The sequence below is a fragment of the Heterocephalus glaber genome, unplaced genomic scaffold (genome assembly GCF_053883595.1).
Source record: "Heterocephalus glaber isolate CG9 unplaced genomic scaffold, H.glaber_assembly_v1.0 deba00000738, whole genome shotgun sequence".
Classification (NCBI taxonomy): Eukaryota; Metazoa; Chordata; class Mammalia; order Rodentia; family Bathyergidae; genus Heterocephalus; species Heterocephalus glaber.
In genome coordinates, this window is record NW_028258161.1 from 13,587,270 (window position 1) to 13,604,461 (window position 17,192).

Sequence of the window (17,192 nt, forward strand, 5' to 3'; positions counted from 1 at the left end):
AAATTGAGCTTTAAGGTATTTAGGTCTTCTTGATCCCAAGAAAAATGAATTCCATGGGCCAGGGATTTAGCTCAGGGTTTCCAGCACCTGCCTCGCAAGTGCAAGGTCCCGAGTTTGATCCCTGGTACCAAAAAAAAAAAAAAAGAAAACTGAATTCCATCATAGCTTAGAAGTACTTTTTATAAAAATCAGTGAAATATAGCATAGTCACTTGGAGGAACAGGCAATTGCTTATGAAGTTATATCCACCCGGCAGTTCCTCTACAAGGTTTTTACCAAGAGATGTGAAAACACCTAGCTGCACAAAAATTGGGCACGAATATTTATATCAGCCTTATTCATGATAATCAGAAACTGGTGACAACTCAGGTGCCCATCAGAAAGTGAATGGATAAACAAACCGTGTTACAGTCCTATGATGGAATGACTGCTACTAAACCAGGTTCATTTTGCAAAAGAGCTATAACTTGGACTATAGTCTCAGTGAAGCTGTCCTGTATGGATCTACTAACTCTATTTCTAGCTTCAAACCTAAAGTCCTGTGGGACTATCACCCTTTTATGCTTTAAAATCAAGAGATGCAAGATCACAGTAGAATGAGACCTGCGGGAAAGCCCCTCACAGGAGCAGCCGCCCATCAGGGTGGATTAAGAGCATTATTTCAGAGTATAAAGAACAACTTTAAAAATTGCCGATTTGAAGACATCAAAGATTTACCATATGTTTTCATATTTTAACATACTGGGTTCTCCTGGCCAAATTTATTATATTATAACACTTATCTGAATGACAATATGCCTCCCTGATGATGTATGACATGTTTACCTCTTTCAGTTAGATTCCTGGACGTAATCATCCAGATTGACACCTACATTCCATGTCTGTGATTAGTGCCCACACACACACAAGAGCAAAATGGACGACGTGGGCTAATGTTCATAAGCCTGTGAGCATGGCACAAATGATTCTCCTTTATTCTCTGAGAGTCTTCCCATTTCTTTTCAGGAACCTGTCGAGGCAGCATAACAAAGACAAGGCGATGTCGCCTTGGCTTCCTCCACAAGGAACACTTGGCACTTTCTCTTGCAAACAGGTGAAGTAGCACTTCGCCTGGTTTTCATTTTAATGTACTGTTTACATATGTTATGCTAACTGGAATTAAAACATATGAGTGATTTGTAAAGTGCACTATATTAGGTCTAGGTGTAATCGATGGCATTGACTATTTGGACTTTTTGGTTTTTATTTCTTTCTGATAAGAGTTTTCTCCTTAAGTAAGAAAAGTCAGGTTATAATTTTCACAGATTCTTAAATACTTTGAAGGGTGCAGTGACTGTTGGTGCTACATCATGGTGTCATCAGGAAAAATGCACATTTACTTATGTGAAGTTTGAAAAACACTGTGAGATTTTATGTGACTGGGCGTCTTCTGGCATATTTATATAATGAACTATTATCCAGTCCAATCAGAGGATGCACCATTGTGATTATTCAACTTGTTTTCTCAAGTAGGTGTTTGGTATATGCATTACACAGTGTATTCATCTTTCATAATTACAACAGAATTCAGTACAGCAGAGTTTTACATGGCAGCAAAAGATAATATGACTACATGAGTTTTCTACTTCAGATGCCAAGATTATTGGTAGTATGATTAAAATTATTTTGAGAACCTTGAATATCCAAAGGATTCTTGAGCAAAAACAGTAAAGTTGGAGACATTGTACTACCTGACATCAAAATATACCTCAAAGCTATAGTGATCAAAACAGTGTTGTAAGGGCATAATGCATACACCAAGGGAACAGGAATGAACGCTGAGAAATAACTATGCATCTGCAGGCAGCTAATTCCAAACAAAGCTGCTAAAAGTACACATTGGAAAAAGGACATTCTTTTTTTTACATAGTGCTGGGAAGGTTGGATGTCCACATGCAGAAAACTAAAACTAGGCCTTACTCTTGCTTTTCACCAGTTACAAAAATGATTTCAAAATGGATTAAAAACTTAATTGTAAGACATGAAACAAAGAAATTAATAAAACGGGGGAAATGCTTCAGGATGTTAGAATAGGCAAGGATTTTTTGGATAAGACCCAAAAGGTAGAGGAAACAAAAATGAAAATAGACAAATTGGATTACCTCAAGCTAAGAAGCTTCTGCACAGCAAAGGGTCAAATCATCAGAGGAATGGCACAGCCCATGGAATGGGAGGAAATCTTTTCAAGCTATACGTCTGACAAGGCAGTAATGTCCAGAATATATAAGAAACTGAACTCAATGACGAATAGCCTGGTTAAAAAATGAGTAAAAGAAGCCAGTTAGACATTTCCCAAATGAAGACATACAAATAGCTAATAGACACGTGAAAAAAAGTACCAAATATCAGGAAAATTCAAATCAGAACTGCAATTAGATATTGTCTCGCTTCGGTAAGGATGGCTATTATTAAAAAGACAAAGATGACAAGTGCTGGCAAAGGTGTGAAGAAAAGGGGACCCTTGCAGGCTGTTGCTGAGAATATAAATCCACACAGCCATTGTGGATAACAATATGAGAGGTTCCTCAAAAGGTGATTAAAAATGGAACTATCATGTGACTTAGCAGTCCTACTCCTGGGACTGCTAGTATCCAAATCAAATGAAACCAATATTTGAAGAGACGTGTTCTGCCATGTTTATTGTAGCCTTATTCACAGTAGTCAAGAAATGGAATCAACCTGAGTGTCCATCACTTGATACGTGGATTAAGAAAATGTGGTGCATATATATAATGGAATATACTTTATCCAAACGAATGGGATCCTGCCATTTGTGACAACAAGGATGGGACTGGAGATCCTTACAAAGATGGACAAATACTGGATGAACTCACTCATTTAAGGAATATAAAAAATTGATTTCATAGAAATTGACAGTAGAATGGTGGTTACCAGAGGCAGGAGAATAGAGGGAAGGACAGGTAGAGGAAAGTTGATCATTAAGTACAAAGTTGCAATTAAGAGTATGAAGCACTAGTGTGGTACTGTACAGTAGGGTGGCTGTGGATAACAGTTAGGTGCTGTATATCTGAAAAACTAGATGAAAGGATAGCAAATGCTTTCACCATAAAGAAATGGTAGATATTTTTGAGGAGGTATTTTAACCTGACTTGAAAGTATACATATATCAAAACACCATATGACACCCAACAAATAGGTATAATTTTTGTTATGTATCAGTTAAATGTAAACAACAAAAAAATCAGTTTGATGACACTTTTTTTCTCATACAGTGTTTCAAAACAATTAAAAACTCATTTTTTACTGATTGCAAAGGTAGTAATTGTTCATTAGAAAAGCTTTTAATATGTCCATAAGCATGAAAAAAGTAATGTAATACCCCCACTCAGAGATAGTCACTTTCAATATTTGGTCATTTTTCTCATGAAAATATGAAAAAAGTGAACCATACCTCTATAACCCGCCCCTTCATACAAAAACATACCATAAACATTTTTCGTATTTTTAAGAAACAATTTTTAAAATAGCCTCATTATAACAATATACCCAAATTTACTTAGAAGTTTTACCGTTTTTATTTTGAATAGTACTCCAGAAGTTCTTTTAAAGATAACAGGGATGGGGCCGGGGATTTAGCTCTGTGGTACTGCTGCCTGCCTCGCAAATGCAAGGCCCTGAGTTCGATCCCCGATACTAAATAAATAACAGGGATGACACTAATACATAGCTTACAGGTTGCCATCGCAGTTTTCAGAAATAAATCCTACAAGTGGAAGGAAGATTTGGACCAAGAAGATTGCAGAACTTGCAGGCTCGGGTGCACAATACCAAACCATCTCCCCCAAGTGGAAGAGTTTGTGCAAAATATACTACACAGTGTAAGTCTTTGTGAGTCTTTTCCGTCTGGGTAGTGGAACAGGCAAGACTGCTGGCTCTTTCCTTGGCTGTGGGGAGTTTGCTCACTTGCATGTGCCAAGCATTGTTAGGAAGGACAATACAGGAAGGGGCCACCTCCTTGCAGCTCTGTCTCCTTCAGTACTCTGGGAATCTCCACCAGGGTGTGTCCTCCCTCCCTTCTTCCTGGATTCGTATAGGAGTTATCTCAGTTGTTTCCTGTCTCTCAGGAATCAGTTTTTCATGAATCATGGCCGATGTTTTGAAAATATCGTTTTGTGTATTTTTTTATTTTAGTTGCTATAGGCAGAAGGGCAAACCTGGTTTATATTGTTCTTTCTTGACTAGCAGAAGTCATGCGTTTAAATTTTGCCTGATTTTCTTGTTTAAAAATATTTAAAATTTTAAGTGGAAAAATTCATCAGTCTTTAATGGTTTCCATGGTTGATGTCTTGTTCATAAACAGTTCTGTATTTGAAAGCTTGGAAAAATGTTTACCTATATTTTTCAAAGATTTTACTTGTAGTATTTTTATATTGAAATGCAGCCAGCCCCTTGTATCCAGCAAATTTTACATTCTTAGACTCAAGCAACTATGGATAAAATTTTTTTTTTAAATCTGCAACTGTACTGAATGTATACAGTTTTCTTCTTGTTATTATTCCCTAAACAATGCAGTATAACAGCTATTTACATAGAATTTACACTATATTAGGTATTACAAGTACTCTAGAGATGATTTAAAGTATACAAGAGGATATAAACTTTGTGTGCATATACGACACAGTTTTCTGTAAGGGACTTGTGCATTTCTGAATTTTAGCTCAGTAGGAGAGCCCTAGAGCCCATCCACAGTGGACACAGGGACGGTTGTATTTTAGTTATGGGGAACCCACATTATAGCCAACTAGGAAATAGTTAAAATGGGAGAAAAACAACTTTAATTGCATTGTCAAACACAGTGTACACATGCATTTTAACATATTTCTCCTTTGTTTTTTATCTAGTTGTGGTGCCATAGTGCATCGTTCAGCATACTCATCCAGTGTGTTATATCATCAGCATACCATTTGTTGTTCATACTCCCATTCTAATGGCTGAATTGTATTTCATCAAATGAATATATGACAGTTATAGTATTTTGCCTATATTATTAAGAATTTTAGTTATTCCTTTTTAAACAGGATATAAGAACCATAATTATCAGGCAGGGTATATTCAGGGGATGTTAACTTTGGTCACAACTCTACGGGAGCAGAGATGCAGCTAGGGCCCTGACTCACTGTGCCACTGCGTCCCTCTCCAGGACCTCTGGTACATTCAATAAAGCTCTGACTGCATAGAAATGAGAAGCAAAAACACTAGTTCTAACCAGCCCAGCCGATTTCTTGTTACTCCTGTACTATAGTTATAAATAGAAAGACTTTTAAAAATAGCTTACAATTTATATTTTAGTATGTATTTAATGTATTTCAATTATTTCCTGATTATTATTTGTGCTTGGTTATTTTTCAGGAAAGTTACTGTTCAAGTTGGTGTTCCCAAACACATCATGATGCATAATTCTTTATCAGTACCACCAAAAGATCAAGGTAAGATTAAGCCATGCTGAGGAAGATGGTAATGTGTATGTTGTAATAAATAATTTTAACTGATCCATTTAATGTCACTAACCTCCAATCATTAGGTAACTTCCTAGAATTAAAAACAAAACTGATAATTATATATGAAAGTTCATTTCATTTGGTGAGTTAATTAGGTATATATGAATTGGGAAGTTACAAAGACATGTCCCCATTACTAGACTGATAACTTCTTCAGAGCAAGGTGTCTCACTCCGTGCAGAACTCTCAGAGCCCAGTTAGCTCGCAGCTGGCCAGCATTAACAGATATCAGAGGAATTATGGAGTGTTGGCTTTACTGAAGCAGAATGACACGGGCGTTTTAGTGAATAAAATACACATAAGTACATATGTTCATATACATAAGACATACGTGGAAGAGGATATTGATTTACACGTTTCTAAAGCCTCTTCTTCCCATGCCCATTTAAAAAGAAACAGATAAGAAAAATCATTTCCCCTCATATAGTTTATAAAAAATAATGATATTTTTTGATACTGGAAATTAAACCAGGCTTTTTGCACTGAGCTACATCTCTAGCTTGTTTTTATTTTTGTTTGAGACACAACCTCACTAAGTTGCTAAGTTGCCTAGGCTGGGCTTGAACATGCAGTCTTCCTGCATCAGCCTCCCAGAGTGCTTGGATTACAAATGTGCACCATGATGGCCTATTTATGATTTTAACAGAAGCTTCTGAAGCTTTCAGAAAAACAGTTTGCATGTGGAAGTAGAGTCATTTCTTTTTTTTTTTTTTGGTACCGAGGATCAAACGCGGGTCCTTTCACTTGCGAGGCAGGCAGCGGAACCACTGAGCTAAATCTCTGGCTCCAGAAGAGTCATTTCTTAATAAAATATAATTAAACTGTTCTCACTCTAAAGGACACACTCTAAACTGTAGGAGAAAAAAATAAACCTTTCCCCAGCCCCTATCTAATCTCTTCCATAAGAAAAGAAGTTTAGACGTGAGTATGAGAAAAAACATTATCTTTAACAATGCAAAATTGGACTCTTAGTACAGGATGTAGCAGTTAATGAAAGAAAAGGATTTGCTATAATAATCCTTAAATGAACCAAATACTCTGATCTCTCTACCAATGAAAATGTGGTAAAACTCTTAAAAACATGGAGGCTGGGTTTGTAATTCAGTTCTGCCACTTACTTGTGTAACCTTAGGTACATCACTTGACAGTAGTTTCCTCATCTATAAACATATAAAATGAAGAAATCTCACCCTATAGGACATATGGCAACTAAAGATCATTTATGTAAAACATCCAGTATAGTAATATTGATTCTGGAGTAGGCACTTGAAGATGAAAGTAATTATCACTCTTAATACTGTTATTAATCTCAGGCTTTCTCCCTATTTGGAGGCTGACCAATAAGGTGAGTGCTGAGCATAAGGCTGCCTCCTGCTTGGCATGCTACATGGCCTTACAGGGCCAAGCATGATCCAAGGGGACCAGTAGCAAGTTGCCAAGGAACAGACTCCTGGAGTTGGATCTCTTACAGGTACTGGGCAAAAGGAAGAGTCACTGTCCTTCAAACTCCATTCCCCATCCACCAGCAAGAGGAAGGGCACGCCTTGGCTTGGACAGTAGCCACAGTCTGAAATGCAAGGACAGAGAGGGCTCTGGGAGGGCACCTCTAAAGCCCATAAGTCCTAAAGCCAGGAGAAAAACATCGTGTCTGGCTGGATCCCAAGACTGCAGATATTGGAGAGAAACCACTCATTTAAAAATGCAGGAACTTTCTTCTTCACTCATTCTTTTTTTGATTTTCTATTTCTTATTATTTTTATCTTTCCTTTATGGGTTTTTGTCAGGATTGGGTTTTTTTCTCCTTTTTTCTCTTTTCTTGCTCTTTTTCCCTTTCAACTTTTTTGTCTTCCTTCTTTATTTCCTATATTTTTTCTATCTTTTTTCTTATTTATTTCCTGTGACTGTTTTCTAAAATTATTAATTTCCTTTTACTCCTCAAATAGGAATCCCTGTTTTTCTTTTTTCTCCTCCTCATATCCCTTTGATAAATATTTCAATTTTTGCTTTTTTCATTCTCCAATTCTCCACCCCTTCTATTTTTTTAGTATAACTACTAAGCATTATTAAGCTTAGTTAACTAGTTAACATTACACTATTGCCATCGAGTACTATTCTATTGTTATTAGAGGTAAAGTTGTTCCATTTAGTAGATATTTACTGTAGGTCAATACTTGGTTTGTCTTGGAGTTCATGCTATAATTATAGATCTCTTTTCTGTGGTGAAGGGTGGTACATTATTGATCTTTAGGGTTTGTCAATATTGTTTGTATTTCACACTGTAATTGATGCTAATTTTATTTCTATAGCCAAGGTGACATAGCTGTTGCTTTTAATTGGTTTTCTCTATATGCCAGTACATCTGGATAGTCTTAGGGTCATTAATACTGTGGCCCATTCCTGGAGAACTGGGTACTGGGCCAAATATGCTGCAACCTCCCATTCCAAGGAAACAGAGGTGGTTGGATCCTGGGTAAGGCCAATAGTTAGCTGGACCCAGAAGAAACCACTGAAAAGCAGACATTAACTGAAGAGATCTCCATACTAAATACAAAGCTTTTCACTACAATCAGCTTGAAGTCTCAACACAAAAACACAAACAAGCTCTCTGTCTTCCTATTCCAAATTATGTGGATGCACCATAGCCTATGGGGCTGCAGGGCTGAGGAAGGCAGCCAGTGCTGCCACCACTGCTGTTGCTGGGGTCATAACCCCTGTGCCTGTCCACAGTCACCACACTCAGGCTACCCGTGCCTCTCTGGGGAGGCCAATGTCTGGTCATGTCCACCCCGAGCAGGCACTCCATCAAAATCCAGAAGATTCTGGCCTCAGAGATTTTGAACCCAGCTTCATAAGGCTATTGGACAGAATAACTAATGGTTCTCAAATTGAAATAAAACAGAATATATGTGCACCCATGTTCATAGCAGCACAGTTTGTAATAGCTAGAACTTGGAAACAGCCCAATTGCCCATCAACTGGAGACTGGATAAAGAAGATGTGGCTATTTTATAAAATGGAGTACTACTCAGCCATAAAGAATGAGAAACTAGAGACATTTATAGCTAAATGGATGCATATTGAGGCCACACTCTTAAGTGAAATAAATAGGACACACGTGTGTAAATACTGAATAGTTTCTCTGGTGTGTGAAAGTGTAAATGAGGACCAAAAGGTATAATAGACAATGCGAAATAGGAAGAAAAGGTCTAAAAGGGAAAGGGAAGTGGGAGGGGTAGGGGAAAGGAAAGGAAAAATATGAGAAAATGAAAAAATGGAAACAAAGTCTTTGTAAATCGGGAGGGATGGAGGGCTTGAAGGGAGGGCAGGGGAATGGGGAAAAATAAGAACCAAGATACATCATGTACAGGTACAAATTCCCAATGATAAATGTCATCGTATTGTATACCTAAAATGTACCAGTACACTCAATAAAAGAGATAAACAGAATAGGAATGATGGTATTGTCAGCCTGGCCTCTGAATGATTACATGACTGATGATGTGGCACATGAAGTGTCCTTCGCAGCATTAGCTATTACCTGAAGCATCTCCTTTGCCTGGCTCCATTTATGAAACACCTATTAAAATCGTTCTTGAAGGAGTGACCACTGACCAAGTTAACCCTTTGGTTGATGTACTTAAGGCAATAGCACTCCCTCTATTGAAACAGTTTGCGATTGATGGTGAGTTGCTCTAGATAAAGATCATGCAATGAGGAATGCCTCCTAGAAGAGGAGGTAGAGTGGTTTTCTCATGTCCTGTCAGGAAGGTCCTAAAGCCCATTCACCTTAAGGATCCAGGAAAAATCAGATGTATCAGAGGAAAGGTGTATTTTGTATGCGTGTCACCTTAGATGGCAAACTGGGTTGTAGATTCTGTAAGGAACATCCTCAACAAGTTCATACCCAATATCTGTATTTTCACAGACCACATGAAAGGAGTCAACTCTGCAAAGTCTTCAGGCTTTGGGTTGTCACTGGTTTCTGAGACCACCAGTGGCACCTTCCTCAGTGCTGAACTGGCCTCCAGTGCCCAGGGCCACGGAGCAGCTGTGCTTCCAGAGGAGCTTGGCAGGAACTGTGCCAGGCTGCTGCTTGAAGAGATCCATAGGGATGGATGTGTAGACTTAGCCAACCAGAGACCAAAGTCTGGCTCTGTTGCTCTTGACCCTTGGACAGCAGGATGTTTCCAGATTCCTGCTAGGGCCACTCTCTTCTTATATGATCGAGTTTTTATAGCATTTGAAGCACTTTTTCCAGACTGTGTTTAAAATAGAAACCAAGTCATTGGTGAAGAACCCGAGGCTAAGGGTAAAATGCTAATGACCAGTTGGCTTCTCCAACCTTAGCAAGACCCTCAAGTGATACTGTCACAAGATAACTTTCCATTGCCTGCAGACAAAAGAGAAGCTGCCAAATGGACCAAGTACAGATGTATTCATCCAAGACAGGATAACCTGTATTTTAAGGACTTTCTTAATTTTTCATTAAAAATATCGGTATACAAATAAAAACCATCCCTTCATCATGTGGTTTCCAGCCATTCTTCCAGTAGCATTGACATTCCTTAGGGGACCAGTCACTGTGGCGCTTCCCTGTTTGACCTGGAAGAAGAGTACCTTGAGGTCATGTTCATGCTGATGGAACAATACCACAGTGGCAGTTCTATGCTTCGTCAGTCCACGTCCCTCAGATTCTGTTCTGTAACCATCTTCCAGACCTGTGGAATCTGTTACTGTTCTTTGTGCAAAGACTTAACCTCAGCTTCTATTGTAGAGATTAAATGTAGCTGGGGGCCGGGGGGGGCACAAACAAACAAAATAGAAACATGACAAGGCAAGCCAACAAAATGCCTCCAAAACCCCCAGCTCCCCCAAAGCTGATCCATGAGACATCAAAGAGGAGGAAAACAAAAGCCATACACCTGAATTACTTGAAATGATTTCAGGGGAGATAAACAGATCAGTAAGGCATTTGGCAAGATCACAGAAGACACAAGTAAATAACACTGGACCAAGTAAACAAAACTCAGCAAGTCTATGGAAGACTAATTAATAAAAAGCTAGCAGAGCTGAACAAAGTGATGCAAAATATTAACGACTATCGTAGAAAATATCTAGAGTCCATAAAAAGACTCCAAATAGAATTCAGGAGATTAAAAATCTTGTCAGAAATATGGGCAGTAGAAGTGACAGTTGTGAGGAAAGAATGTCAGAACTAGAAAGAGAGTTGTCATCAGTGACAAATTAATGAGAAATACCTTAACAAACAAAAAGAACATAAAAAATGGATCCAACAGCTCCAAGATGACATGACGATTAATCTAAGATTAATTAGAATTAGTGAAAAATCAGAAGACAGCACAAATGGCACTAATAAAACCTTTTTAACTACAGCAATAGCAGAAAACTTTCCAAATTAGGGAAAAGGATTTAACATACAGATAAGTCAGGCATATAGAGGCCCAACTAGCCATGACCAGAAAAGAATCTCTCCACGACACATCATAGTCAAAATTCTGGAAGTCTGGCACAAGAACCAAATCTTAAATGTGGTTAGCAAAAAGCAACAAAACACTCATAAAGCCAGGCCTCGTGTGCACACCTGTAATCCCAGCACTTGAGAGACTGAGGCAGGAGAATCACTGTGAGTTCAAGGCCAACCTGGGCTATACATAGTAAGTTCAAGACCATCCTGAACTAAAAAGCGAGACCCTGTCTCAAAAAACAAAAACAAACAAAAAACACTCATAAAGGTAAACTCATTGGAATTATAGTAGACTTCTCAACACAAACCTTAAAGGAAAGAAAAGCTTGGAGTGAAGTGTTTCAAGAAAATTATTTCCAACCTAGGTTAATATATACTGTGAAACTATCTTTCAAAGTTGATGGAGAAATAAGATACTTTCATGATAAAGAGCACCTAATGAAATTCATGACCACCAAACCAGCACTCCAAAAATTTCTCAAAGATAATCCTAGAAAGACACAATGACGCTAACAATGAGAAAAGGCTCTAATAGAATGAATACACTGGGTAGGGTGAGCAGTTAAGTGGAAGGGAAAGACTGGGAATCCAAAACAGTAAAATAAGGCAATAACAAGAATAAGTCATTACCTTAAAAAAAAAAAAAAGAATAAGTCATTACCTATCAGTAATAACTCCCAATGTGAATGGTCTCAATACCCCAATCAAAAGACACAGAATGGCAGAATGGATCAAGATCCAGTGGTATGCTATTTATACGAAATACATTTATCCCAAAAAGAAACACATAGATTAAAAATCAAAGGATGGAAAACAAAATAGCAGGTATAGCTATCCTATATTCAAACAAAGTGGACTTAAAGCCAAAATTGATCAAAAGAGGTACAGAAGGTGACTACATACTGTGTTTCCCAGAAAATGAGACCTAGCTGGAAAATTCTTGGCTTACCTCCCTTACAGAGTAGCCACCAAGCAAGAAAGTAGTGATGGCAGGTAAGGCAAGGAAGGATAGCCTGATTGGGGCTGGCAGTTTTGATCCCTACTTTGGAGGCTGATTATTTTCTAGCTAGGTCTCATTTTTGAGGAAAGAGTTTATTGGTTAAGGGAATAATCTAACAGGAAGTGATAACAATTATTAGCATATATGCACCAAACAGTGGCTCACCCAGCTTTATAAAACAAGTACTACTAAACACAAAAGACCAGATAAATACCCAGTTATAGTGGGGGACCTCAATAGCCCAGTAACACAAATAGACAGATCAGCTTGACAAAAAATCAACAAAGAATATCAGAGTTGAACAAAACCTTTGAACAAATGGATGTAATGATATCTACAGATTGTTCCATTCAACAGCAACAACAGACTACACATTCTTCTCAGCAGCACATGGAACTTTCTCCAAAATAGACCACATACTAGGCAATAAAGCAAGGTTAAGTCAGTCTCAAGGAATTGAAATTATACCATGCAACTAGAAATCAACTATAGAAGAAAACACAGAAATCATCCAAATACTTGGAAACGAAACAGTACACTTCTAAATAAACAGTGGGTCACAGAAGAAATCAAGAAAGATATAAGACAGATTCTGCAAATAAGTGATAATGCCAGTACAACATACCAAAACTTATGGAGAGAATGAAACCAGTCCTAAGAGGGAAGTTTATAACTGTGAATATCCACATCACAAAAACAGAGTGAGCCCAAATATATAACCTGATAATGCACCTCAGGGTCCTAGAAAAGCAACAATTCAAACCCAAAGCTAGTACAAAGAAGGAAATTATAAAGATCAGCATGAGAGATAAATTTGAAAATATATTCTTTTAGGATCATGATACATACTGCTATTCTCTAGTAATTTTTTGTTATGAAAAATTATTTTTCATGCAATGAAATATTTTCAGTGAATATATTTTCTTTATTAATATCTACTTGTATTACATTAAAATAAAGATCAGTAAAATTGAGATTTAAAAAATACAATGAATTAAAGAGTTGGTTCTTCAAAAGAATAAACAAAATAGACAAACCTTTAGCCAGTCTACCCCAACAAAGGAGAGAAAAGACCCACATCAATGTAATTAGAAATGAAAAAGGTAATATCTTAGTGGACACTACAAAAATCAAAAAAAATATGAACAACTACTTTGCAAGCCTATATGCCAATACATTGGAGAATTCAGAAGAAATGTATAGATTCCTAACTACATGTGAGTTACGAAAACTAAACCAAGAAGATCTAAAAACCCTGATTAATCCAGTAACAGGCAATGAAACTGAAGCAATAATAATAATTTTTTAAAAACCTACCAACTAAGAAAAGCTCAGTTCCATATAGGGAAAATGTAACACCAATACTCAAGTGCTTTAATGAAATTGAAAGAGAAGGAGCACTCCCAAAGTCATTCTTGTAAGCTACCATTATCCTGATTCCAAAGCCAGATAAGGATCCAACCACAAAAGAGAAGTATAGACTAATCTCTTTAAAGACTCCAGATGCAGAAATCCTCAACAAGATACTGGCAAACAGAATGCAGCAAATCATCAAAAAGGTCATCATCCCAGAGATTCAAGGATGGTTCAACATATGCCAATCAGTAAATGTAATATATCACATTAACAGATGCAAGGATAAAAATCACATGATCATCTGAATACATGGAGAAAAAGCCATTGACAAGATCCAGCATCCATTCATGATAAAACCCCAAATAAAATAGGTATAGAAAGACCTTATCTCAGTCAGATAAAAGCCATTTATAACAAAGCTACTGCATCATCATATTAAAAGGGGAAGAACAGCTTTCCCTCTAAAATCAGGAACAAGACTAGGGTGTCCACTATCACCACTGCTGTTTGACAAAGTACTTAAAACTTTAGCAACAGCAATTAGGCAAGAAAAAGAAATAAAAGGGATATGTACAGGAAAGAAAAAAGACAAATTATCATTATTTGCAGAGGACATGATCCTCTACATAGAAGACCCAAAAAACCATTAAAAGACTTTTAGAATTAATTCCAAACTCAGTAATGTAGCAGGATACAAAATCAACAAACAAAAATCAACAGTGTTCCCTATACACAAATAATGAGCTCACTGAAAAAGAAATTAGGGGAAAAAATACTATTCACAATACCACCAAGAAAAATTAAATACTTAGGAATTAAGCTAAGGAAATGAAAGATCTCTATAATGAAAACAATAGTACTCTGAAAAAGGAAATCAAATTGGACATCAAAAAATGAAAAGATATCCAAAGATACCCCCTGTTCCTGGATAGGCAGAACCAATACAGTCAAAATGGCCATACTTCCAAAATTCAGGTACACATGTAATGCAATCCCAATCCATATACCAAGAGCACTCTTCACAGAACGTGAGAAAACAATTCTAAAATTCATAGGGAATCAAAAGAGCCCCAGAATAGCAAAAGCAATTCTGGGTAACAAGAACAAAGAGATATCACAATCCCGGACTTGAAGTTATATTACAAAGCTACAGTGAAATAGTACTGAGAATCAACAAATGGGATGTATCAAGTTCAAAATCTTCTGCATAGCAAAAGAAACCACCTGCAGAGTGAAAAGACAACCTACAGAATGGGGAAATAGTTTTGCCAACTATTCCTCTGACAGAGGACTAATATCTCGAATATATAAAGAACTCAAAAAAGCTAGACCACTCCTCATGAAAGATCCAATGGGCAAGTGAAATGAATAGATACTTCACAGAATGATAAACAGCCAATAAATACATGAAGAAATGCTCAACATTGCTGGTCATTAGATAAATGCAAATTAAAACAACACTGAGATCACTTCTTGCTCCAGAAAGGATATCCATCATGAAGGAAAATAAAATCAAATAATAAGATATGCTGGAGAAAAAGGAACCCTTCTAACACAATTGGTAGGAATGTAAACTAGTAGAAATCAGTATAGAGTTTCCTCAAAAAACTAAAAGTAGGAATTCCATTTGACCCAACCATTCTCCTTGTAGGTATCTTCCCGAAAGAGTTAAAGACATCATATTACAGTGGTACATGTATACACCTATTTATAGCACCACAATTCATAATAGCTTAATCTTTGAGCAGCCTACATGTCCATCAACAGATTAATGCATAAAGAAAATACGGTATTTAATACACAGCAGAGTACCACTCTGCTGTAAAAAAGGATACTTGAGTGAATTGAAGGAAAATGGATGCACCTTGAGACCATAATATTAAGTGAAATAAATCAGAAACAAGCTTAAATATGGCATGGTTTCTCTTATATGAGAAGCCCAAAGTATTAAAAAAGCAAAATAAAATACAATAGTAAATAGGGAGATAGATCTTGTACAAGTGAGAAGAGGATGAAGGGATGAAGAGAGGGAGAAAGGAGGAGAGGGAAAAGGAATAAAAACAGAAGTTAAGATGTGTCACGTACACGTATCAACTCTACAGAAGGAATGTAAACATTGTGTACTGCAAAGATGTACTAATTTAATAAATGAGCTTTATACAGTCTTTATGTTAAAAGCCCAAGGAGATTAGTTACTTTTGCCAAGATCACCAGCTGGTAAGTCACTCATCCAAAGCTCATTCTGGGCCCCCAGTATCAGACTAACATTTTACAAAGGAGATTTCTGATAATTTTTTTATCATCTCCCTTCCTTTTCTCTGGTCAGTGCTTAATTACGTATACAGGTGCTTTTAAGTTTTTTTTACATCAAAAAAGGCAGAAATTATAACATTATGAGAAGTTACTTCAGCAAAGAGTAATACATATGTAAAAATAAGTACTAAGAATTTCCCAGTTATTTGTTCATTTACTCTTGCATTCATTCAAATGCTTTCTATGTGTATTTGCTAATGATAATATTTTTAGTAAAGAAAAATATCAAATTTCTTGATTCTGTTTATATTTTTGTCATTAAATATAATTATGTGACAGAAGCTTGCTTATGAAATCACTTATTAAATACTGATTGATTTAGCAAACCGTTGATGGCTATTGGTGAATGTGGTTTTTTAAAATTTCTGACTTCTACACAGGCATTTAAGTATGAATGCAAGTATGACATTCCAGTGGAGTTGTGGGGCTTCAGGGGAGTCAGCTCCATTGGCATATTAGCCCTACAAGAGTTCGCTTACTGGAAGCAGGTTTAAAGATTGTCAGGGCCAGTCTTGCCAGGAGCTCTGTGTCATGCTGTGAGGGGTTCAGATCATATGGGGCCTGGGCTTTTAGGCAGCACACAATTCTACTGGGACAGCAGACATGTGTATTATTGACTAGATTAAGGGATGATGAATGCTATATTGGTAGTGAGTATGACATATTTTAGAAACCTGGTTAAAGGGACAGTTAGTTGGGTAAGCCAGAGATTTTGAGGGTTGACATTTGCTGAGGACATTAATATGCATATAGAAGTCAACTAGGTGGAATTTGGGTCCAGAAGTGTGGGTTTCAGGCTAGGAAGAAGTAGCCACATTATAAACAAAAAATTAATGAGAAATTCTAGTTCCTTCTATTTAAATGTTTCCTAAATGTTAAATGTTTCTGATAAAGAGGCTTTATCATTGTAGCATCACTCTAATTTTAAATTCATACCATATTTGTAAATTTCAGTTTTAATTTGGAGTTATCATTGTTCTTTTCTATGTGAGAATATTATTTATAGGCTCTCTAGAAGTTCTTGAGACTTACTTTGTTACCACTTTCTCTTTTTTGAATTCAGATTTGGGGAATTGGGTTTATGGTTTTCTCATAATTTTCTTTGGGTTTTTTTTTCTTTGATATTTTCAAATGATGAACTAATAGAAATGTAAGGATGGGTATTTTGTGTTGGAAGTGAGTAAATTATATTAAGTAATAAGTAGTATTTTTTTTAATTGCATGAAAACAACATGAAATGGCCAACTGTGGTTGTAAACTTCTACTTTGATTGGTTGAAGGAAGACAGAAGTACCAGTATTACAAATATAAATGGGTTCGTTTACTGATAACAAAATTCACACAGGTGAGCAATGTCACCAAATGGTTCTGTGACAGGGACAACTTATGTTTGTGTGTATTAGGCAGGAGATCACTATGGCTGTATGCTAATTGAGGATTGAAATTTGCCCTTTGGAAAGAGCAGGGTAAATATCACGTC

At 36.8% G+C, this 17,192-nt stretch overlaps 1 protein-coding gene and 1 pseudogene across 1 annotated transcript in view; both read left to right on the plus strand.

Moving 5' to 3' along the window:
- The window catches only part of Znf438 (zinc finger protein 438), a 182,935-nt gene that overhangs the window by 137,599 nt on the left and 28,144 nt on the right, over window positions 1–17,192 (plus strand). Inside the window, 1 exon segment of the mRNA XM_021241970.2 lies at window positions 5,410–5,486. Coding sequence (XP_021097629.2) covers window positions 5,410–5,486 — 77 coding nt within the window.
- LOC147829153 (RNA 3'-terminal phosphate cyclase-like protein pseudogene) lies at window positions 5,493–11,121 on the plus strand (annotated as a pseudogene).